This window comes from Oncorhynchus keta, unplaced genomic scaffold (genome assembly GCF_023373465.1).
Source record: "Oncorhynchus keta strain PuntledgeMale-10-30-2019 unplaced genomic scaffold, Oket_V2 Un_contig_29447_pilon_pilon, whole genome shotgun sequence".
In the NCBI taxonomy this organism is placed as follows: domain Eukaryota; kingdom Metazoa; phylum Chordata; class Actinopteri; order Salmoniformes; family Salmonidae; genus Oncorhynchus; species Oncorhynchus keta.
In genome coordinates, this window is record NW_026286553.1 from 5,686 (window position 1) to 29,792 (window position 24,107).

The window sequence follows — 24,107 nt, forward strand, 5'->3', positions numbered from 1 at the left end:
CACATGGAGCACCAACAGACCCTAGGAATGACCAGAACCCTCAGCGCCTGCCTGCTCAATGGAAAGATGCAGAACGGGGGGGACTCTGGGACGGGGGGAGCCAAGGCTTCCATGACTAGCTATGGGGGAGGTGGTGGGGAGCAGGGGGGCTCAGACACAGGCCAGCCACAGACACATGGAGGGTGGGGGAACATTCGCTGCACCAAGGAAGGGGTGAGCGGCGAGATGAGGATCAGTGAGCAGCCTTCGGACTGTCTGGAGGGGAGGGGCCAGATGCTCCACCACGCCCTTCCCTACTCTGTGGCGCCGCCCCTGCAAATGGGTTCAGCCGCTGGGGGAGGCCACCCCCACCTCCACCCCCACCACCACTCTCACCCGCATCCGGGGGGGTTCCACTGCCTTCAGCTCCACCCCAGCCATCCCCACCACCCCCACACACACCACCACCCGGACTTCTTCTGCCCGCCTCCACCTGCCCCTCTAACCAACCCCTCGCCGCACGAGAGGGGAGGGGGAGGGGGGCGAGACCCCAAAGTGACAGGGCCCACGTTCATACCATCTGTAGGGGGAGGACACCTGGGGGACAAGTCCAGCGGGCAACCCTTCCAGATGGGCACCCCAACCGACTGCCAGGGGTTGGTGGGTGGGGGCGGCAGTGCCAAGGATAAGGCCATGGAGAAGAGTAACTGGCACAGGAAACAGCAGCAGCAGCTGTACAGAAAGGCTGAGAAGACCCCGGACTGGATGCAGCAGCAGAGTCACCACCCCCAACAACCCCATCCCCAACAACCCCTTCCCCAGCAGGCCCAGCCCCAACAGCTCCAACAGCCCCAACAGCCCCATCCCCAACAACCCCTTCCCCAGCAGCCCCAGCCCCAACAGCCCCAGCCCCAACAAACCCAGCCCCAACAGCCCCAGACCCAACAACCCCAGACCCAACAACCCCTTCCCCAGCAGCCCCAGACCCAGCAGCACCAAGCCGTGCGTTCTCGCAGCGTCGAATGCATCAATAGCGTGGGAGTGGACACCACCGATGTGTTCAGGCCCTCTCTTCCCCAGGGAGCCAAGGCCGGACACTCCCTCCCCACTCAGTCAACACTTCCCCCTACAGAGACTGCTCCCTCCCGGGCCCCCTGCCCAACGCCTCACCCCTGGGGGCCGAGGAGGTGCAGGCGGTGGTGCTGGAGGTGGGAGTTGTTCTTTACAGAGAGATGGTCAGAAGGTGGCCCGTATTCGCCACCAGCAGCACGGTGGGCCTGGCCCGGACGCCCCAGCAGCAGAGCTGAACCAGAACAACAAACAGAACCAGGACCTGAACAGGAAGCTAGAGATGTCCCCGTACGGCTACAGCAACAGTGGGCAGGGACAGCAGCATCACCCCCAGCAGCCCCCGGTTCCTCCCTGGGCCATGAGGCCTCACCACATCCACCCTGCAGAGGAGGAGCAGCAGCGGAAGGCCTACATGGAGTCTCTCAGTGGTGGCAGACAACAGCCCCAGCAACAACCAGGGCAAGGTATGGGCCTCCCTCCTCATCCTTCTCCCCAGCCCCAGCCACCTCCACCCCCAGCCCCCTCTCAGCAGCAGCAAGACCCCCAGGTCGCCTCACAGGCCCAGGAGGAGAGCAGTGCCATGAAGAGCCTGCTGAAGTACAGCACCCAGCAGCCCCTGCTCCTCTCCCAGAAGAGTCCCTTCGGAGGCCTGGGGAGCCTCAAATCCGCTGGTCCTGGGGGTCCTGGAGGTGGAGCCCTGGGGTTAGCTGCACCCTGCAAGGCAGCAAACAACAACAGGCCTTGCCCACCAGGAAGGGCCCGGTCAATGACGGCGAGCGCTCTGACTGTGGGGGCGTGGGCCGGGAGGTGGGCGAGGCGGTGGGTCACGGTGAAGGAGAGGTGCGCCAACCGCCTGTGGGCACGCAGTCGCCGTGGCGAGGCAGAGGGAACCGTCCTGTCGCCCGGTGGACGCCCACCCCAACAGCCGGCAGGGCGGGTGCACCTCCATGAAAGGTACGGGGTAACCTCCGGGCCTTTGGGGTCACTTGCTTAAATAAACAGAAGGAGCAGGGGAACTGAGCAGAGATTATTTATCTACGACCTTTGGAAGACCTCGCTGATGAAAAATAAACAGCAGGCTTTGCCAAAGCCTAAAGTAGAAACAGCTTTATTTGACTAAGCAGTTAGAGGCACTGGGAAGAAAAGAGAGGAGGAGAGGAGTACATGGCAGGAGATCTGAGTCTGTGGCTGTAGAGCTGTAGTAGGTATGGTTGGGAGAGAGAGAGAGAGAGGCTGTAGAGCTGTAGTAGGTATGGTTGGGGGAGAGAGAGAGAGAGAGACAGGCTGTAGAGCTGTAGTAGGTATGGTTGGGAGAGAGAGAGAGAGAGACAGGCTGTAGAGCTGTAGTAGGTATGGTTGGGAGAGAGAGAGAGAGACAGGCTGTAGAGCTGTAGTAGGTATGGTTGGGAGAGAGAGAGAGAGACAGGCTGTAGAGCTGTAGTAGGTATGGTTGGGAGAGAGAGAGAGACAGACTGTAGAGCTGAGAGATGGTTGGGAGAGAGAGAGAGACAGGCTGTAGAGCTGTAGTAGGTATGGTTGGGAGAGAGAGAGAGAGACAGGCTGTAGAGCTGTAGTAGGTATGGTTGGGAGAGAGAGAGAGAGAGACAGGCTGTAGAGCTGTAGTAGGTATGGTTGGGGGAGAGAGAGAGACAGAGAGCTGTAGAGGTAGAGAGAGAGAGACAGGCTGTAGAGCTGTAGTAGGTATGGTTGGGGGAGAGAGAGAGAGACAGGCTGTAGAGCTGTAGTAGGTATGGTTGGGGAGAGAGAGAGACAGGCTGTAGAGCTGTAGTAGGTATGGTTGGAGAGAGAGAGAGAGAGACAGGCTGTAGAGCTGTAGTAGGTATGGTTGGGAGGAGAGAGAGAGACAGGCTGTAGAGCTGTAGTAGGTATGGTTGGGAGAGAGAGAGAGAGACAGGCTGTAGAGCTGTAGTAGGTATGGTTGGGAGAGAGAGAGAGAGACAGGCTGTAGAGCTGTAGTAGGTATGGTTGGGAGAGAGAGAGAGAGACAGGCTGTAGAGCTGTAGTAGGTATGGTTGGGGGAGAGAGAGAGAGACAGGCTGTAGAGCTGTAGTAGGTATGGTTGGGAGAGAGAGAGAGAGACAGGCTGTAGAGCTGTAGTAGGTATGGTTGGGAGAGAGAGAGAGAGACAGGCTGTAGAGCTGTAGTAGGTATGGTTGGGAGAGAGAGAGAGAGACAGGCTGTAGAGCTGTAGTAGGTATGGTTGGGAGAGAGAGAGAGACAGGCTGTAGAGCTGTAGTAGGTATGGTTGGGAGAGAGAGAGAGACAGGCTGTAGAGCTGTAGTAGGTATGGTTGAGAGAGAGAGAGACAGGCTGAGAGCTGTAGTAGGTATGGTTGGGAGAGAGAGAGAGACAGGCTGTAGAGCTGTAGTAGGAGTTGGGAGAGAGAGAGAGACAGGCTGTAGAGCTGTAGTAGGTATGGTTGGGAGAGAGAGAGAGAGAGAGGCTGTAGAGCTGTAGTAGGTATGGTTGGGAGAGAGAGAGAGAGAGACAGGCTGTAGAGCTGTAGTAGGTATGGTTGGGAGAGAGAGAGAGACAGGCTGTAGAGCTGTAGTAGGTATGGTTGGGAGAGAGAGAGAGAGAGACAGGCTGTAGAGCTGTAGTAGGTATGGTTGGGGAGAGAGGGAGAGACAGGCTGTAGAGCTGTAGTAGGTATGGTTGGGAGAGAGAGAGAGAGGAGAGAGAGAGAGAGAGTTGGGAGAGAGAGAGAGAGAGAGAGACAGGCTGTAGAGCTGTAGTAGGTATGGTTGGGAGAGAGAGAGAGAGACAGGCTGTAGAGCTGTAGTAGGTATGGTTGGGGAGAGAGAGAGAGACAGGCTGTAGAGCTGTAGTAGGTATGGTTGGGAGAGAGAGGAGAGAGAGAGAGGAGAGAGAGAGAGAGAGACAGGCTGTAGAGCTGTAGTAGGTATGGTTGGGAGAGAGAGAGACAGGCTGTAGAGCTGTAGTAGGTATGGTTGGGGAGAGAGAGAGAGAGACAGGCTGTAGAGCTGTAGTAGGTATGGTTGGGAGAGAGAGAGACAGGCTGTAGAGAGTAGGTAGTTGGGAGAGAGAGAGAGAGACAGGCTGTAGAGCTGTAGTAGGTATGGTTGGGAGAGAGAGAGACAGGCTGTAGAGCTGTAGTAGGGCTGGTGGGAGAGAGAGAGAGAGAGACAGGCTGTAGAGCTGTAGTAGGTATGGTTGAGAGAGAGAGAGAGAGAGAGAGGAGAGAGAGAGAGAGAGACAGGCTGTAGAGCTGTAGTAGGTATGGTTGGGGAGAGGAGAGAGAGAGAGAGAGAGACAGGCTGTAGAGCTGTAGTAGGTATGGTTGGGAGAGAGAGAGAGAGACAGGCTGTTTAGCTGTAGTAGGTATGGTTGGGGAGAGGCAGGTAGAAGCAAGACCCATTGGTAAGGGGGAGAGTAAGTTAATGACACAGAAGACTTAGTGTTCCCTGGGACTTAGTGTTAGAGATTCCACCCTTAATGTTAGAGTTATGTAGAGATTCCACCCTAGGTTAGTTTTAGATAGATATTTGTGAGGTGCAGTGACTGCGTGTTGGGGGTTAGGGCTCATCAGGGAAAGGTGGTGAAGACTTCTCCCTGAACTGATATTTGTCTCCTAGGACCTCCTCGCTCCATGTACCCCTCAGACCCTGCAGAGAGGAGGAGAGGAAGAGGATGAGTGGAGAGCGGATGGGTCTGACCTGCCTGGACCGAGACAGAGAGGCCTACATCAGGTGAGACTCAGTCTGACGTTATTCAGCAATATGACATCATCATACACAGCAGGGCAACTTTCTGATTACAGACGTCAACAAGAACAAAGCGTAGACCGACCAAGACCGTCACTGTACGCTTGGAAAGAGGACATGTGGGAAACAGCAACATGTAAACATATCATTCCTGGAGACACCCTACCAGTTTTGGAGTCAGCGTTGTGTTTGCTAGCATAGAGTGGTAACGGTATCTACCTAACAGTAAATAAGTGTTTTGTTTCACCCCACAGTTAAAGTTGTTTACAGTTAGTTAACAACCACCCTAGACTCATTACTAGCTACCGTAACACTGTAGTGTCAAAAACAGGTCTTCAAATAGGTGTCTTCCTCTACTCTGACCTTCCTCCTCTACTCTGACCTTCCTCCTCTACTCTGACCATCCTCCTCTACTCTGACCTTCCTCCTCTCCTCACTGACCATTAGGGCTCATCTACCTGACCTTCCTCTACCTGACCTCTCTCCTCTGACCATCCTCCTCTACTCTGACCTTCCCCTTCCTCCTCTACTCTGACCTTCCTCCCTGGACCTTCCTCTGATCTTCCTCCCCTCTACCCCGACCTTCCTCCTCTACTCTCACCTTCCTCCTCTACTCTGACCTTCCTCCTCCTATGACATCATGACCATCCTCCTCTACTTGACCTTCCTCCTCTACTCTGACCTTCCTCCCCTCACTCTGATCTTCCTCCTGGACCCCGACCATCCTCCTCTACTCTCACCTTCCTTCACTATTCCCTGACCTTCCTCCTCTACCAGTTTTCTGACCATTCCTCCTTGCTAGCCTGACCTTCCTATCTACTCTAACAGTAAATAAGTGTTTTGTTTCCCCTCTAGTTAAAGTTGACCTTAACTGACCCTCTACTCTGACCATCCCTCCTCTAACACTTCCTGACTTCAGGTGTCCTCCTCTACTCTGACCTTCCTCTCTACTCTGACCTTCCTCCTCTACTCTGACCTTCTTCCTCCTCTACTCTGACCTTCCTCCTCTACTCTGACCTTCCTCCTCTACCTGACCTTCCTCCTCTACTCTGACCTTCCTCCTCTACCCTGACCTTCCTCCTACTTCTGATCTTCCTCCTCTACTCTGACCATCCTCCTCTACTCTCACCTTCCTCCTCTACTCTGACCTTCCTCCTCTACTCTGACCATCCTCCTCTACCTGACCTTCCTCCTCTACTCTGAACTCTGATCTTCCTCCCTCTACCCGACCTTCCTCCTCTACTCTCACCTTCCTTCTACTCTCCCTTCCTCACTCTGACCATCCTCCTACTCTGACCTCCCTCCTCTCTCACCTTCCTCTCTACTCTGACCTTCCTCCTCCCGACCACATCCTCCTCTACTCTGACCTTCCTCCTCTACTCTGACCTTCCTCCTCTACTCTGACCTCTCCTCCTCTACTACTCTGACCTTCCTCCTCTACCCTCTGACCTTCCTCCTCTCTCTGACCTTCCTCCTCTACTCTGACCTTCCTCCTCTACTCTACTCCTCTGACCATCCTCCTCTACTCTCACCTTCCTCCTCTACTCTGACCTTCCTCCTCTACTCTGACCTTCCTCCTCTACTCTGACCTTCCTCCTCTACTCTGACCATCCTCCTCCTCTCACCTTCCTCCCTCTGACCTTCCTCCTCACCTGACCTCCCCTCTACCCTGACCTTCCTCCTCTACTCTGACCTTCCTCCTCTACTCTGACCATCCTCCTCTACTCTGACCTTCCCTCCTCCCCCAGCCTTCCTCCTCTACCCCGACCTTCCTCCTCTACCTTCCTCCTCTGACCTTCCTCCTCCTCTACTCTGACCATCCTCCTCTACTCTGACCTCCCTCCTCTACTCTCACCTTCCTCCTCTACTCTGACCTTCCTCCTCTACTCTCACCTTCCTCCTCTACCTGACCTTCCTCCTTCCTCATCTCTGACCTTCCTCCTCCTCGACCTTCCTCCTCTACTCTCACCTCCCTCCTCTACTCTGACCATCCTCCTCTACTCTCACCTTCCTCCTCTACTCTGACCTCCCTCCTCTACTCTCACCTTCCTCCTCTACTCTCACCTTCCTCCTCCTCTGGCCTTCCTCCTCTCTCACCATCCTCCTCTACTCTACGACCTTCCTCCTCTCCTTCCTCCCTACTCTGACCTTCCTCCTCTACTCTCACCTTCCTCCTCTACTCTGACCTTCCTCCTCTACTCTCACCCCTTCCTCCTCTACTCTCACCTTCCTCCCCTCTCACTCACTCTGACCTTCCTCCTCTACTCTCACCTTCCTCCTCTACTCTCACCTTCCTCCTCTACTCTCACCTTCCTCCTCTACTCTGACCTTCCTCCCCTACTCTGACCTTCCCTCCTCTACTCTCACCTTCCTCCTCCTCTCCCACCTTCCTCCCCTAACCTTCCTCCTCTACTCTCACCTTCCTCCCCTACTCACCTTCCTCCTCTCTCACCTTCCTCCTCTGACCATCCTCCTCTCTCACCTTCCTCCTCTACTCTCCGCCCTCCTCTATATGACCTTCCTCCTCTACTCTGACCTTCTTCCTCTACTCTGACCTTCCTCCTCTCTCTCACCTTCCTCCCCTACTCTCACCATCCTCCTCTACTCTCACCCATCCTCCTCTACTCTCACCTCCCTCATCTACTCTCACCTCCCTCCTCTACCCTCACCTTCCTCCTCTACTCTCACCTTCCTCCTCTACCCCGACCTTCCCTCCTCTACTCTGACCTCCCTCCTCTACTCTCCCACCATCCTCCTCTCTCTGACCATCCTCCTCTACCCCGACCTTCCCTCCTCCTCTGACCTCCCTCCTCTACTCTCCACCATCCTCCTCTACTCTGACCATCCTCCTCTACTCTCACCGTCCTCCTCTCTCTCACCTTCCTCCTCTACTCTCACCTTCCTCCTCTACTCTCACCATCCTCCTACTCTCACCTCCCTCCTCTACCTTCCTCCTCTACTCTCACCTTCCTCCCTCTACTCTCACCTTCCTCCTCTACTCTGACCTTCCTCCTCTACTCTGACCTTCCTCCTCTACTCTCACTCTCCCTCCTCTACTCTGACCTTCCTCTATATTATTCTGTGTTTTCTGTCTCTCCTCATTTCTCTCTCAATGGTTCTATCTCAGGGATAATATGATCCAGTGGACTTCACAAGGATCCATCCGCCTGTAAACAGCTGTCACGGTGACATCACCTCTCACCTCATGGTGCCGGGTGGGACTTCCTACAATCTGGCCAATTAGGAGACCCCTCTGCACATGCACGCCCACTCGGCCCACCACCATTGGCTGCCGAGCACTGGAAGTCCCTCCATCTGGATGACAAGCCACTCCCTACGGTGAGAAAGTTGTATTGGATTCAAATTCAGAAAACTTTATTTCCATAAACACCAACGTGTTGGTGTCACACTATAAATAAAAACCAATAAGAGGTCTACAGATGTATTCTAGATCAGTCTTCATCTGGCTGTTTCATGTCCTGTTGCTGCCTTTGCAGGCTGTGTTGCAGTAAAGCTGTATTGGTAATGAACGACACATGGCTACTGAATCTGTTGTAACATCTTCCTGATGTTGCAGGAATCGGCCACTCAGCCCTTCACCAGAACCTCGCCCCAGGTTTTTTCTGCAGCCATGCCAGGGTCTCTACAGCCTGTGCTGCCTCTGCCTCAGGACCCGTCTACCCAGCTGGTGGTGCTACCCACAGAGCCTGCTGCCCACCCTGTCACACATCACCTGGGTGAGCCTCACTATTGTTCATTGTCTTTTCTCAATGGTTTTCTCCTCTTGCATGTCACTCTACATCCTTACTTAGTTACCCCATTACACCCTTACGCCTTAGGATTGAGGGGTAAGTGTTATGGGGTAAGGGCAGGGTTAAGTGGTAAGAGTTGAGGGGTAGGTGTTAAATGGTAAGGGTGGGTGTTAAGGGGTAAGGGTAAGTGTTAAGGGGTAAGGGTAGGTGTTATGGGGTAAGGGTAGGTTTAAGTGGTAAGAGTTGAGGGGTAAGTGTTATGGGGTAAGGGCAGGGTTAAGTGGTAAGAGTTGAGGGGTAGGTGTTAAGGGGTAAGGGTAGGTGTTAAGGGTAAGTGTTAAGGGGTAAGGGTAGGTGTTAAGGGGTAAAGGTAGGTGTTAAGGGGTAAGGGTAGATGTTATGGGGTAAGGGTAGGGTTAAGGGGTAAGGGTAGGTGTTAAGGGGCAAGGGTAGGTGTTAAGGGGTAAGGGTAGATGTTATGGGGTAAGGGGGTAGATGTTAAGGGGTAAGGGTAAGTGTTAAGGGGTAAGGGTAGATGTTAAGGCAGGCAAGGGTAGATGTTAAGGGGTAACGGGTAGGTGTTAAGGGGTGGGGGTACGTGTTAAGGGGTAAGGGGTAAGGGTAGGTGTTAAGGTAAGTGTTAAAGTAAGGGTAGATGTTAAGGGTAAGTGTTAAGGGCTAAGGTAGGTGTTAAGGGTAAGTGTTAAGGGTTAAGGGTAGGGGTGTTAAGGGTAAGTGTTAAGACGAAGGGGCAGTGTTAGGGTGGGTTAATGGTACGTGTTAAGGGGTAAGGGTAGGTGTTAAGGGGTAAGGGTAGGTGTTAAGGGGTAAGGGTAGGTGTTAAGGGGTACGGGTAGGTGTTAAGGGGTAAGGGTAGGTGTTAAGGGGTAAGGGTATTGTGTTAACTTTCACACATTAACAAGTCCAATACAGCAAATGAAAGATAAACATCTTGTTAATCTACCCATCGTGTCCGATTTCAAACATTCTTTATGGCGAAAGCACAACATATGATTATGTTAGGTCATAGCCAAGTCAAAAAAACACACAGCCATTTTTCCAGCCAAAGGTAGGAGTCAAAAAAGCAGAAATATAGATTAAATTAATCACTAACCTTTGATGATCTTCATCAGATGACACTCATAGGACATCATGTTACATAATACATGTATGTTTTGTTCGATAATGTGCATATTTATATCCAAAATCTCAGTTTACATTGGCGCCTTTACATGCATTAATGTTTTGATTCCAAAACATCCGTGATTTTGCAGAAATACCATAATAAACATTGATAAAAGATACAACTGTTATTCACAAAATTAAAGATAGACTTCTCCTTAATGCAACCGCTGTGTCAGATTTTTTAAAAACTTTACGGAAAAAGCATAATCTGAGAACGGCGCTCAGAACCAAAACAGCCAGAGGAATATCCTCCATTTTGAGTCAGCAAAGAAATAACACCTAAATATTCACTTACCTTTGATGATCTTCAACAGAAGGCACTCCAGGAATCCCAGTTCGACAACAAATGACTGATTGGTTCCATAAAGTCCATCATTTATGTTCAAATAGCCACTTGTTGTTAGGGTTCAGCCCAGTAATCCATCATCATGAGGCGCAGGCACTTCGTCCAGACAAAACTCTAAAAGTTCCATTACAGTCCTTTAGAAACATGTCAAACGATGTATGGAATCAATCTGTGGATGTTTTTAACATAAAACATCAATAATGTTCCAACCAGAGAATTCCTTTGTCTGAAGAAAAGCACTGGAACTGAGAAGTAACTCTGTCGGGAGCGCGCGTCATGAGACCAAGGCACTCTGCCAGAACACTGACTCAAAGAGGTCTCATGAGCCCTCCTTTATAGTAGAATCCTCATTCAAGTTTCTAAAGACGGTTGACATCTAGTGGAAGCCGTAGGAAGTGCAACTTTATCCATATCTCAATGTGTATTCGGTAGGCCAAAAAACTACAAACCTCAGATGTCCCACTTCCTGGTTGGATTTTTCTCAGGTTTTCGCCTGCCATATGAGTTATGTTATAGTCACAGACATCATTCAAACAGTTTTAGAAACTTCAGAGTGTTTTCTATCCAATAATAATAATATGCATATATTAGCATCTGGGACAGAGTAGGAGGCAGTTCACTCTGGGCACGCTATTCATCCAAAAGTGAAAATGCTGCCCCTATCCCAAAAAGGTTAACACTTACCCTTACCCCTTAACACAAACCCTTACCCTTTAACACCTACCCTTACCCCTTAACACCCACCCCTCAACGTTGAGCACATGATCTTTGGTTCATTGTATTCTCTTATTGCAGTCTGTTGTTTTCTACTGCTGGTTGTATTTTCCATCCAGTAGTTTTACTGCAGCGTTTCCTTTATTTGCTGGTTGCATTAGTATATTATGTCGACAGCTGATGAGCTTTCTGTTAACGGCTGTCTCACACACAATTCAACACCCACACATATATACGCATCCACGTAGAAAACACACTCACAGACTATATACGCATCCACGTAGAAAACACACACACGGGCATGCTGCACACACACACACACACACACACACACACACACACACACACACACACACACACACACACACACACACACACACACACACACACACACACACACACACACACACACACACGACACACACACACACACACACACACACACACACACACACACACACACACACACACACACACACACAGACTATATACGCATCCACGTAGAAAACACACACACGGGCATGCTGCACACACACACACACACACAAGACACACAGACACACAGACACACACGTGCACATATAAGTGTGTGCACTTACAAAATACACACACAGAGAATACTCATCCCAGTTTCTACCACCACCTGTTCTGTCCCCCCGCAGGGCTGGGTCCCTGGATGGGTCAGGGTGCGCTCCAAAACATATGTACACACACACACGCACGCACACACACACACACACACACACACACACACGCACGCACGCACGCACACACACACACACGCACACACACACACACACACACACACACACACACACACACACCACAGAGGAAGAAGCTAAAGCAGTGTTTCTACATCTATGCAGCAGGACCTATTCAGCAACCGCTGTGAAATTTAATTAGCTCTCCATCCTCAGTGGTGTGTTTCCTTCCGCGCTCCGCAGGGTTGCAGAGGAGAGAGGAAGTGCATCCACGAAACCCTTCCCCGGGGAAAGATTAGCTTTAGCCGGGTTAATGTTTCAGACCAAGGTTCCATGGTGCGTCAGGGGGCTGAGGGGGGTGGAAGGAGGATCAGACTGGACTGTGAAATGTGTAAGAGGACAAAAACACATTGAGTTGGAGAGAGGAAAGAGACAGAGAGAGCGAGACAGAGAGAGAGAAGAAGGCGGGCAGCTGATCCCCAAAGCTGAGCCCATGTGTCATAGTCAGTGTGCTCAGCTGCCCTCTCCCCAGATTCACAGTCCACACACAGCATTCCTCTCTGGTTTGTAAAGAAGACACATCAGGGGGAACGGCTGAGCTATGCTCCTTTGAACATGGGGAACTAGCATCCCTGCTGGTCCACAAGCTACTCATGGGCCTGAGAGCGGGCTGGAGTATGCTAGGGCTGGATGGGTGGGTGAAGTTTTAGGGAGCACTGCAGGGTCGATCGTTCAAGGGGACAGTAATTTGGTTATCATCGCGACTCTATCATCATCATCGTGTAGTATGTCATTATAGTCACAATCCAGTGTATTTTCAGGTCAGCTGCTATGAGAGTCCATTCTATTCAGGAGGAGGAGAGAGAGAGAGGGAGAGAGGAGGGAGAGAAAGAGAGGAGGGAGAGAAAGAGAGGGGGATAGACAGAGGTGGGAGAGAATGAGAGATAGGGGAGAGAGAGAGATAGGAGGGAGAGGAGAGAAAAAGAGGGGAGAGAGAGGGGCGTGGGAGGGCTGCTGTTTAGGTGACCATGTTCTCAGCATAAAGCAGCAGTGTTTGTTCAACAGAGGGATGTGATCAGCAGTGTTTGTTCAACAGAGGGATGTGATCAGCAGTGTTTGTTCAACAAAGGGTTGTGATCAGCAGTCTTTGTTCAACAAAGGGTTGTGATCAGCAGTCTTTGTTCAACAGAGGGATGTGATCAGCAGTGTTTGTTCAACAGAGGGTTGTGATCCACAGTGTTTGTTCAACAGAGGGTTGTGATCCACAGTGTTTGTTCAACAGAGGGATGTGATCAGCAGTCTTTGTTCAACAGGAGGATGACTGTAGTCTTTGTTCAAACAGAGGGATGTGATCAGCAGTCTTTGTTCAACAGAGGATGTGATCAGCAGTCTTTGTTCAACAGAGGGATGTGATCAGCAGTGTTTGTTCAACAAGGGTTGTGATCAGCAGTCTTTGTTCAACAGAGGATGTGATCAGCAGTGTTTTGTTCAACAGAGGATGTGATCAGCAGTCTTTGTTCAACAGAGAGGGTTGTGATCCACAGTGTTTGTTCAACAGAGGATGTGATCCACAGTGTTTGTTCAACAGAGGATGTGATCAGTGTGTGTTATCTTGTGTGTAAGTGAGGGCTTTGCTTTTGTGTGAGAGATGGCAGTACTGGTGTTCCAGCATTGAGACAAACAGATGTCTGCACATGTCTGTTATACTTTCTGTGTGTGTGTGTGTATGTGTATGTGTGTGTGTTTTGTGTTTGTGTGTGTGTGTTTGTGCGTGTGTGTATGTGTGTGTGTGTGTGTGTATGTGTGTGTGTGTGTGTGTGTGTGTGTGTGTGTGTGTGTGTGTGTGTGTGTGTGTGTGTGTGCGTGCGTGTGTGTGTGTGTGTGTGTGTGCGTGTGTGTGTGTTTGTTTGTGTGTGTGTGTGTGTTTGTGTGTGTGCGTGTGTGGGTGTACCCCAGCTGCACATTTGGTTCCTAGGAAGTTTAAGGGGTACGTACGTTTTGGTTTCCTATGTGTTCTGGGAACGACACCTGACCGGTAAACATTTTTAGGTTGCAGGTACGTTCAGAGAACGTTTTACTATGGTCCCACAAGGTTTTGTTAACGTTCTGAGAATGGAATGATAGAATATTTGAAGGTAATAAATAACGTTCTGAGAATGGAAATGATTGGTTTATTTGAAGGTAATTAAATAACGTTCTGAGAACATGTTTCACATAAGACTTTTCACAGCACTGTTAGCTTAGTTAGGGTTCACTGTATTGAATTGATTTGATTCATTTGCTGAGTCATTAATCATGCAGTTTTTATAGTGGCACACCGTCAAAGAGATTGGAACCTATGATCTTCTGTTCTCTATGGAATTAGTTCACTACACCCCCAGGATGGCGCTAGCATGACAGGGTTTTTTATAAATTCGTAGAAAGATGTTCATTTTAGTCTATCAAACAGAGCCTAGATCTAAGGAAACAACCACTAATTAAGATCAGGTATGCAGAGGATAGAGTTTTATTGACGCTGAGAACAAAATGTATTTGTTTTAAAATAACGTTCTTCATATGTTACTAATGTTTTCTTGTAATTTTCTGAAAGTTTTTAATATTCTGAGAACATGCCTATATATAGAACCATTAGGAAACCTGTAGGAAATGTTATGCTGAAGTACTGAAATCCCAACTAAGAAACATATGGTTTTCAGAGCGTTATGTGCCAGCTGGTTATCCTGCACTATTCCTATAAAGTTGTGGGAAAGTTGTATGCAAATAACCATAGGACAATCTGCGCTGTTACTAAGCTCTGAGAAAGCGTGGTTCCTGAGCTGGGACGTGTGTATGTGCACTTGTACATATTCATGTGCATGAATGCATTTGAGAGTGCGTGTGTGTGTGTGTGTGTGTGTGTGTGTGTGTGTGTGTGTGTGTGTGCGTGCGTGTGTGTGTGTGGGCTCCTCTGATCCACTCCTTTCTCTCTCATTAGATGTGATGGAGCAGCCTGGGCTGTGGCCCCCAGTGTACGGAGCCCGAGGGCCCTCCTCCCACATACACCCACAACACCCCGCTGTGTACTCCCGCTCGCAGTTTCTACGGCAACAGGAGCTGTACGCTCTCCGGTGCATCAACAGCATCACTACCCGCGCAGCAGCAGCATCAACATCAACAGCAACAGAGTCACCAACACCCCAGCTCACAACCCCAGTCACACCCAGCCACAGCCGCAGCAGCCACAGCCCCAGCCACAGCCCCAGCCCCAGCAGCACCACAGGGCAGCACAGACCATGGAGCTTCAACACAGACCCAACCACGGCCAGGTGGGTGTGGCATACTGGCCACAGATTAACATGAATACCTACATACACACAAACACAAGTACGCACGGATGCACACACATTATCATGAATACACACACAGCCTTATTCTCATGACAACACCAGCAGCTTTGTTACATAGTACAGTAGTTCCCCACACACAAACAGCATTGGGCCACAGCATGTACAGTACAGTACTTCCCCACACACAAACAGCATTGGGCCACAGCATGTACAGTACAGTACTTCCCCACACACAAACAGCATTGGGCCACAGCATGTACAGTACAGTACTTCCCCACACACAAACAGCATTGGGCCACAGCATGTACAGTACAGTAGTTCCCCACACACAAACAGCATTGGGCCACAGCATGTACAGTACAGTACTTCCCCACACACAAACAGCATTGGGCCACAGCATGTACAGTACAGTACTTCCCCACACACAAACAGCATTGGGCCACAGCATGTACAGTACAGTACTTCCCACACACAAACAGCATTGGGCCACAGCATGTACAGTACAGTACTTCCCCACACACAAACAGCATTGGGCCACAGCATGTACAGTACAGTACTTCCCCACACACAAACAGCATTGGGCCACAGCATGTACAGTACAGTACTTCCCCACACACAAACAGCATTGGGCCACAGCATGTACAGTACAGTACTTCCCCACACACAAACAGCATTGGGCCACAGCATGTACAGTACAGTACCTATTCTTAGCTTCATAGCCCAATATTATCCCAGGATTTGCTGACTCTCCCTCTGGAATAGTTTGGGCTCAGTATGGATGGTGGTGCAAACTGCCTGGTTTGTCATTGCACACAGTAAGAGTCAATATACCCAGGTTGAATGAATGCCTGGCTCAGCTGAACACAGGTTCCACACTCCTAGGGTTGCAAAATCCCGAACTTTCCCAGAGATTCCCTGGTTTTCTAGAAACCCTGGTAGGAAGGGTCCTGGAATTCAAATCAAATCCAAGTTTATTTGTCACGTGCGCCAAATACAACAGTTGTAGTAGACCTTGCTTACTTACAAACCCTTACAAGCCTTAACCAACAGTGCAATTTTTAAGTAAAAAATAGGCTTTAGGTAAACAGTAGATAGGTAAAATGACAGTGACAGGTGGTACCGGTGCAGAGTGTGAGGGGGCACCGGTTAGTCGGGCTAATGGAGGTAATATGTACATGTCGGTAGAGTTAAAGTGACCATGCATAGATGAATTACAACGAAATAAGGAGGAAATCCATGAATCCTCCAACCAGGATTTCTGGGAAAGCAGGGCATTCTGGGAAAGTTACCTGGATTTTACCACCTTTCACACACAATACCAATACTGACGAAGCCTCTTGGTCAATCAGCAGATCGCTCAATATTTGGTTACATCATCTAGAATGTAGACACGACACTCATAGAAAAACAGGTGCTATCTCGAATATTTTGCTGTCCCCATAAGATAACCCATTGAAGAACACCTTTTGGTTCCAGGTAGAACCCTTTCGGTTCCATGTAGAACCCTTTCCGCAGGAGGTTCTACATGGAACCCAAAAGAGTTCTACCTGGAACCAAATAGGGTTCTCCTATGGGGACAGCCGAATCCTTTTTTCTAAGAGTGTAGGGCATGTTCTCTGGGGCTTGTCTTTGGTTATTATGGGATGCTCTACTTTAGGCTATCGCTCCATTCAGTCTCATTGTGGGAGTTGTGCATGGTTTACTCCAATGGATCAGTGGAACAGCTAGTGCTGCCAACACCAGGGTTGTGGCTTTGAGTCCTGCAATGGGCCACATCATTTATTATGTCGGTCAATGTTGACACTTTTATCCAAAGGGACTTTGAGAACTGTCAACATTGACAGAGCCACGTACAGTAAAGTACCATGTAAATGGAACGTTCTGTTCACACGTAAATCACCTGCTCTATGTTCTACGTGGTGTTTGTGTGTTTTCGTCCCTCTGTGGGTAGGTGCAGAAGAGACCAGAGTCAGTGGAGCTGGAGGAGCTGCTCTCTGAGCCACCAGGATCTAAACCTTCCAAACCCTACTCCTCCTACCACAGAAACACCCCCACCCAGGGGCCTGCACTGCTCACCTGTCCCCCTGCTGCCAGTCCCAGTCCCCTACCCTGCGCCCCCACCCTAAGAGCACCCCATCCACCCCCTGCCCCGCCCCTAGCCCTGCAGCCGCCGCCCTCGGTCTCCGGAAATCAGTCCCGCCCCCACAGCTGCCAAAAGGGGCGGAGACCCAGGACAAGAGAGGAGAGGGACAGCCCCTGCAGGATTACCCACAATCCCTGGAGCCTGGTAAGGGAACTCACACTGTCCATCCACTCTGACTATGTCCCAAATATCTCTCCTTCCTCCCAAAGTGTGCACTTGTTCAATTCCCTTCACTGATTTGAAAGGCAATGAAGGGTATTAAATAACCCCACGAGCTCATGCCTCCACCAACCTAAGGGTTCTACATTTGTGGAAGAAGTGAACAGGTGCTCTCTTCAGGATATTGGAGAAACTATTGGGACACATCCCCAGGTTACATTCCAATATTCACACTAACATTTCACTGAGGTTGCGTTTACACAGGCAGCCCAATTCCGATATTTTTTCCACTAATTGGTCTTTTACCCAATCACATCAGATCTTTTCACATTAAATCAGAATTGGGCTGCCTGTGTAAACGCAGCCTAAGTGATATTTTAGAACCTCTCTGAGGGTCATATGAGAAATATGTATGATGAAAATAGACTGTTAAGAGGGATATACAAGACAGTTAGACACACACAGCTCATTCAGCTGTCAAGGATTCGACACTAACAACCCTGGCCTTCAAAGTCTATCTGGGAAAACTGTAAATGACTGATAGGTCTGACACAGCAACAGAGGATATAGCAATACAAATCATCATCCAGCAACAGAGGACATAGCACTACAAATCATCATCCAGCAACAGAGGACATAGCACTACAAATCATCATCCAGCAACAGAGGACATAGCACTACAAATCATCATCCAGCAACAGAGGATATAGCACTACAAATCATCATCCAGCAACAGAGGACATAGCACTACAAATCATCATCCAGCAACAGAGGATATAGCACTACAAATCATCATCCAGCAACAGAGGACATAGCACTACAAATCTTCATCCAGCAACAGAGGACATAGCACTACAAATCATCATCCAGCAACAGAGGACATAGCACTACAAATCTTCATCCAGCAACAGAGGACATAGCACTACAAATCTTCATCCAGCAACAGAGGACATAGCACTACAAATCATCATCCAGCAACAGAGGACATAGCACTACAAATCATCATCCAGCAACAGAGGACATAGCACTACAAATCATCATCCAGCAACAGAGGATATAGCACTACAAATCATCATCCAGCAACAGAGGACATAGCACTACAAATCATCATCCAGCAACAGAGGATATAGCACTACAAATCATCATCCAGCAACAGAGGACATAGCACTACAAATCTTCATCCAGCAACAGAGGACATAGCACTACAAATCATCATCCAACAACAGAGGACATAGCACTACAAATCATAATCCAGCAACAGAGGACATAGCACTACAAATCATCATCCAGCAACAGAGGACATAGCACTACAAATCATCATCTAGTAACTGCCACAGCCTATGGGGTCCTTAATGATATTGTTCTGCTTCTTTGGCTCTTGCCTGTGCCTGTGTCCCAAATGTCACCCTATTCCCTAGACCTTGGTCAAAAGTAGTGCACTAAATAAAGAATAGAGTGCCATTTGTGACGCATCGTGTGTGAGTGGCTGGGGTTGGCTGGCGAGCCCTGGGATTGACACATAAAGCAGCTCTGAGCTGGAGAAGTAAACACATAAAATGGCTGCCGGCCCGGCTGGTCTCTCTCTCAGCACTGTCACCTCGGTAATGACTGAGAAACACCTCGCTCAGAGCCTTGGAGGCTCCGCCCCCCCAGGCCCACACCCTCTTCATCACCATTAACGCCTCGCTAACTGCCTTGCTATGCCATTCCACGCCAGAAGATATAAAAGTGGCAGGCCACCTTTGATAAACGAAACCTCCTACACTTCAAATAGCAAGCTAACACACACACCTACGCTGAATAACACGTCCACACATGTATACGCACACGCACACGGTTCACTCCCCTTCCTGTGTGTTGTGAGATCAAGGCGCAGTGCCACCTACGTAATTTCCTCTTCCTGTGCCTCTCTACCCTCTCATGACCCTGGAGTGAGTTCTATTCAGGGCGGGTCCTCAGGGTTAGGCCTTTTGAACAGCCTCTGACCACACTTCACAGGAGAGAGAGAAAAAGAGTCGTAGGGACGATCATCTGGCTTTTGAGAAATGTTTTTGCCCTTTGTTGTGAAGCTTTTTTACTTATTACTTATTTCTCTTTTAAACCTGCCTTTTCTCTTTCCTATGTTTTTATAGACTTGCCTCCTGGATACACCTACCCTGCCATCGCCATGGGTTACAGGAGCTGCACATCGCCCCCACGATGTCCGATTGGCCGAGCCAGCTGACCTGGAGGCGGTTCAGGCGGAGCCTGCTGAGAATGCTCCCCAGCCTCTCTCCAGCCTAGGGGCGGAGCTAGAGTGTCAGGCCATGGTGAGGCCCCTCCCACACCAGGACGTGGAGGAGGAAGAGGAGGGGCAAAAGGAAGAGGAGGTGCAGAGAGAGGAGGTGGAAGCCAGAGAAGCAGCAGGCAGCTGTGGACCTCCAGATCAGGAGCATAGGGAGGAGCAGGAGGAGGAGGTGTCAGTGTGTCCTCCTACGGAGAGCCGTGTGTGTGACACCGCCTCCTGTCCCATCCCTATCCCCCTCTCTGAGGAGGAGAACCACAGAGATGACCCCACCTCCACCCTGGAGGAGCAGGAGGAGGAAAAGTGCAAGGTGGAGAGAGGACAGCAGCAGGAGGTGGCAGGAGAACAGGAGGAGCAGGACTCCACCATCATCGACCTGGACCCTCCCTGCACTGCCCAACCCCACCAGGAGGCAAATACTGAGGAGGAAGAGGAGGGAGGAGAGGAGGAGAGTACTCCTAATGATGACAACCACTCAGTAGAGTTGGTGTGCCTCTCCCCTCCTCTCCCTCTCCTGTGCCCCAGCCAGTCTATCATCACCCTCTCCACCCCCTGAAACCCATTGTGCCTAGTTACTGGAGCCTAGAGCTGCTGATCGCTGCAGCCTTCTGTGCCGACGTCCCTCCGTTTCCCATGCTGGCCTCCAGCACCCTCCAGCCCCAGGCCTGTGACACCCATCCCTGCCCCAGCCACCCCCACCACGGCATGGAGCTGCTCAGCGAGCTGGCCGACCTGGAGCTCCAACAGCACCGACACAACACAGGAGACAGCCAAGGTGAGAGAGATATAGTCAGACAGACGGACGGACAGGCGAACAGATGGATGGACAGACAGCAGTCTGAAATGATGTCATTGTAACTAGAAGCTGATTGAAATGACAATCAGAAACAAATGATGTCATTTCAACCAGCCCACTAGGGTGATGTCACTTAAAGCTGGAATCCTTATTTATTTATTAGGATCCCCGTTAGCCGACGCCATGGCGACAGCTAGTCTTACTGGGGTCCGGCACGTAACGAAAAATACATTACAGATAAAAGACTTTACAATCCTCCTAACTCTTTCTTTCCAAGTCTCCCCAGAGATCTCTTTCTACCAGCAGTAGCAGGCTTCCTAGAAGAGTCCTCTAATGATAGAGCAGGAGAGAGAGAAGCAGCAAACCTCTGTTACAATACAGAGCCTTGATACAATACAGACCACTGTTACAATACAGAGCCTTGTTACAATACAGAGCCTTGATACAATACAGACCACTGTTACAATACAGAGCCTTGATACAATACAGACAGACCTCTGTTACAATACAGAGCCCTGATACAACACAGACCTAGTCCTCTGCTACAGTACTCTCCATCTCTCTCTCTGTATCTCTCTGTCTCTTTCTCTCGCTCTCTCACCCTCTGCCTCTCTCTGTCTCTCTCTCTCTCTCTGTATCTCTCTGTCTCTGTCTCTGTCTGTCTCTCTCTCTCTCTGTCTCTCTCTTTCTCTCTGTATCTCTCTGTCTCTTTCTCTCGCTCTCTCACCCTCTGCCTCTCTCTCTGTCTCTCTCTCTCTCTCTCTGTATCTCTCTGTCTCTGTCTGTCTCTCTCTCACCCTCTGCCTCTCTCTCTGTCTCTCTCTCTCTCTGTGTATCTCTCTGTCTCTGTCTGTCTCTCTCACCCTCTGCCCCTCTCTCTGTCTCTCTCTCTCTCTCTCTGTATCCCTCTCTCTCTGTCTGTCTGTCTGTCTCTCTCTCTCTCTCTCTCTCTCTCTCTCTCTCTCTCTCTCTCTCTCTCTCTCTCTCTCTCTCTCTCTCTCTCTCTCTCTCTGTCTCTGTCTCTGTCTCTCTCTCCTGCTCCGCTCACCCTCTGCCTCTCTGTAAAATCCACACACACACACTCACGTGCGCACATTCGTGTAAGTACACACACAAGTGTGTGGGTAATCACAAAAACAGTGGATGTTGTTGGGACCCTGGAGCATTGCCTCAGTAATTACAACCCATTGTTTTAAAGTGCCGTTTAAAGCTTCCTCGGTTTCAAAGCACCCCAGTCGCGTTTAGTTTTTTTCCGTGTTCATGCAAAAGGATGTTTTGTGTTTACCCCATCTTCCTAATACATTTACCGGGTCCCAAAAGATGGCGACTATAAAAAGGACATCATCAAGTGATTTTTAGAGTGTTGTTGTTTTGGCTGTGTGATGTCATCGCAGGCTCTGAGGAGTTTACTAAAGACATCAGTAAGCATCACTAGGTGACTTCTTGTAATGATAGAACTTCACACAGTCCCTCATCATGTGTAGCCCCCAGGGTGGAGATAGATGTCCCAACCTAGTACAGCAGTACGGTATTATCATTTCTGAGCCGAGCTGAGCCCATCCGAACTGTACTGCACTGGCCTGGTTACAGTATGCACAGTGTGAAAAGGGTACGGGAGTATCCAATATATTCCACCACAACAGCCACAGACCTACAGTACTGTAGATGTCTATACTGCATGGTGGAACCCTGGGCCAGATGGTCAGGTAGTACCACAGACCTACAGTACAGTACAGTAGATGTCTATACTACATGGTGAAACCCTGGGTCAGATGGTCAGGTAGTACCACAGACCTACAGTACAGTACTGTAGATGTCTATACTGCATGGTGGAACCCTGGGCCAGATGGTCAGGTAGTACCACAGACCTACAGTACAGTAGATGTCTATACTGCATGGTGAAACCCTGGGCCAGATGGTCAGGTAGTACCACAGACCTACAGTACTGTAGATGTCTATACTGCATGGTGAAACCCTGGGCCAGATGGTCAGGTAGTACCACAGACCTACAGTACAGTACTGTAGATGTCTATACTGCATGGTGAAACCCTGGGCCAGATGGTCAGGTAGTACCACAGACCTACAGTACTGTAGATGTCTATACTGCATGGTGGAACCCTGGGCCAGATGGTCAGGTAGTACCACAGACCTACAGTACTGTAGATGTCTATACTGCATGGTGAAACCCTGGGCCAGATGGTCAGGTAGTACCACAGACCTACAGTACTGTAGATGTCTATACTGCATGGTGAAACCCTGGGCCAGATGGTCCAGGTAGTACCACAGACCTACAGTACAGTACTGTAGATGTCTATACTACATGGTGAAACCCTGGGCCAGATGGTCAGGTAGTACCACAGACCTACAGTACTGTAGATGTCTATACTGCATGGTGGAACCCTGGGCCAGATGGTCAGGTAGTACCACAGACCTACAGTACAGTAGATGTCTATACTGCATGGTGAAACCCTGGGCCAGATGGTCAGGTAGTACCACAGACCTACAGTACAGTAGATGTCTATACTGCATGGTGGAACCCTGGGCCAGATGGTCAGGTAGTACCACAGACCTACAGTACAGTAGATGTCTATACTGCATGGTGAAACCCTGGGCCAGATGGTCAGGTAGTACCACAGACCTACAGTACAGTAGATGTCTATACTGCATGGTGAAACCCTGGGCCAGATGGTCAGGTAGTACCACAGACCTACAGTACAGTAGATGTCTATACTGCATGGTGAAACCCTGGGCCAGATGGTCAGGTAGTACCACAGACCTACAGTACTGTAGATGTCTATACTACATGGTGGAACCCTGGGCCAGATGGTCAGGTAGTACCACAGACCTACAGTACAGTAGATGTCTATACTGCATGGTGAAACCCTGGGCCAGATGGTCAGGTAGTACCACAGACCTACAGTACAGTAGATGTCTATACTGCATGGTGAAACCCTGGGCCAGATGGTCAGGTAGTACCACAGACCTACAGTACTGTAGATGTCTATACTACATGGTGGAACCCTGGGCCAGATGGTCAGGTAGTACCACAGACCTACAGTACAGTAGATGTCTATACTGCATGGTGAAACCCTGGGCCAGATGGTCAGGTAGTACCACAGACCTACAGTACAGTAGATGTCTATACTGCATGGTGGAACCCTGGGCCAGATGGTCAGGTAGTACCACAGACCTACAGTACAGTAGATGTCTATACTGCATGGTGGAACCCTGGGCCAGATGGTCAGGTAGTACCACAGACCTACAGTACAGTAGATGTCTATACTGCATGGTGGAACCCTGGGCCAGATGGTCAGGTAGTACCACAGACCTACAGTACAGTAGATGTCTATACTGCATGGTGAAACCCTGGGCCAGATGGTCAGGTAGTACCACAGCAGCATCTGTTTGTTCCACACTGACATGACCTCTCAGAGGAACGTTCCTGTGTGTCTGTCAGCTCATTCTAGCTTCATCTCCAGCTCTTTCCTCCATTCATTTGAATATGATGAAGAAGTAACACTTTGTTTGGATAGCAAGGTTTGGGTCAGTTTGATTTCAATTCCAGTCAATTCAGGAAGTACACTGAAATTCCAATTCCAATTCTCTCGAATGCTTTCAAATGAGGAAACTGTCGAATTGGAATTAGAATTTGGTTTACTTAATTCATTAGACTTGAAATGAAACTGACCAGAGCCCTGTTGGATAGACCATATGGAGCATGTCAACTGCATGTCCAATGATTTTCAACTAGAAAGTGTCTGCAGTCCATCTGCAGATGTTCAACGAACAAACATTAGAAGACTATCAGCACTGCAGCATCTCAACAGCATGTCTTAGCCTTTCAGCAGCATCTCAACAGCATGTCTTCATCCTTTCAGCAGCATCTCAACAGCATGTCTTCATCC

The 24,107-nt window shown here is 49.8% G+C and overlaps 1 protein-coding gene and 2 long non-coding RNA genes across 3 annotated transcripts; all 3 read left to right on the top strand.

Moving 5' to 3' along the window:
* Positions 1-2,384: 2,384 nt before the first annotated feature.
* LOC127923373 (uncharacterized) lies at positions 2,385-3,328 on the top strand. Its single transcript, XR_008114251.1, has 3 exons — positions 2,385-2,494; positions 2,937-3,077; positions 3,125-3,328. It is a non-coding gene; the product is annotated as an uncharacterized LOC127923373 (long non-coding RNA).
* A 1,087-nt stretch (positions 3,329-4,415) lies between these two features.
* On the top strand, positions 4,416-20,511 carry LOC127923375 (BAH and coiled-coil domain-containing protein 1-like). The gene is made up of 9 exons (XM_052507372.1): positions 4,416-4,433; positions 4,668-4,781; positions 8,374-8,533; positions 14,469-14,601; positions 14,634-14,799; positions 16,772-17,107; positions 19,255-19,922; positions 19,979-20,181; positions 20,480-20,511. Exons 1-9 carry the CDS (start codon positions 4,416-4,418, stop codon positions 20,509-20,511), a joined length of 1,830 nt encoding a protein of 609 aa, XP_052363332.1.
* A 1,440-nt stretch (positions 20,512-21,951) lies between these two features.
* On the top strand, positions 21,952-23,591 carry LOC127923374 (uncharacterized). Its single transcript, XR_008114252.1, has 3 exons — positions 21,952-22,125; positions 22,620-22,964; positions 23,379-23,591. It is a non-coding gene; the product is annotated as an uncharacterized LOC127923374 (long non-coding RNA).
* The last annotated feature ends 516 nt before the right edge of the window (positions 23,592-24,107 follow it).

What these genes read in the sequence shown, in the direction of transcription:
- LOC127923375 (XM_052507372.1), top strand. An exon ending in CAGGAGCTGTACGCTCTCCG is followed by an intron (nt 14,602 to 14,633) that starts GTGCATCAACAG and finishes CCCGCGCAGCAG; the next exon opens with CAGCATCAACATCAACAGCA. An exon ending in ACAGACCCAACCACGGCCAG is followed by an intron (nt 14,800 to 16,771) that starts GTGGGTGTGGCA and finishes CTCTGTGGGTAG; the next exon opens with GTGCAGAAGAGACCAGAGTC.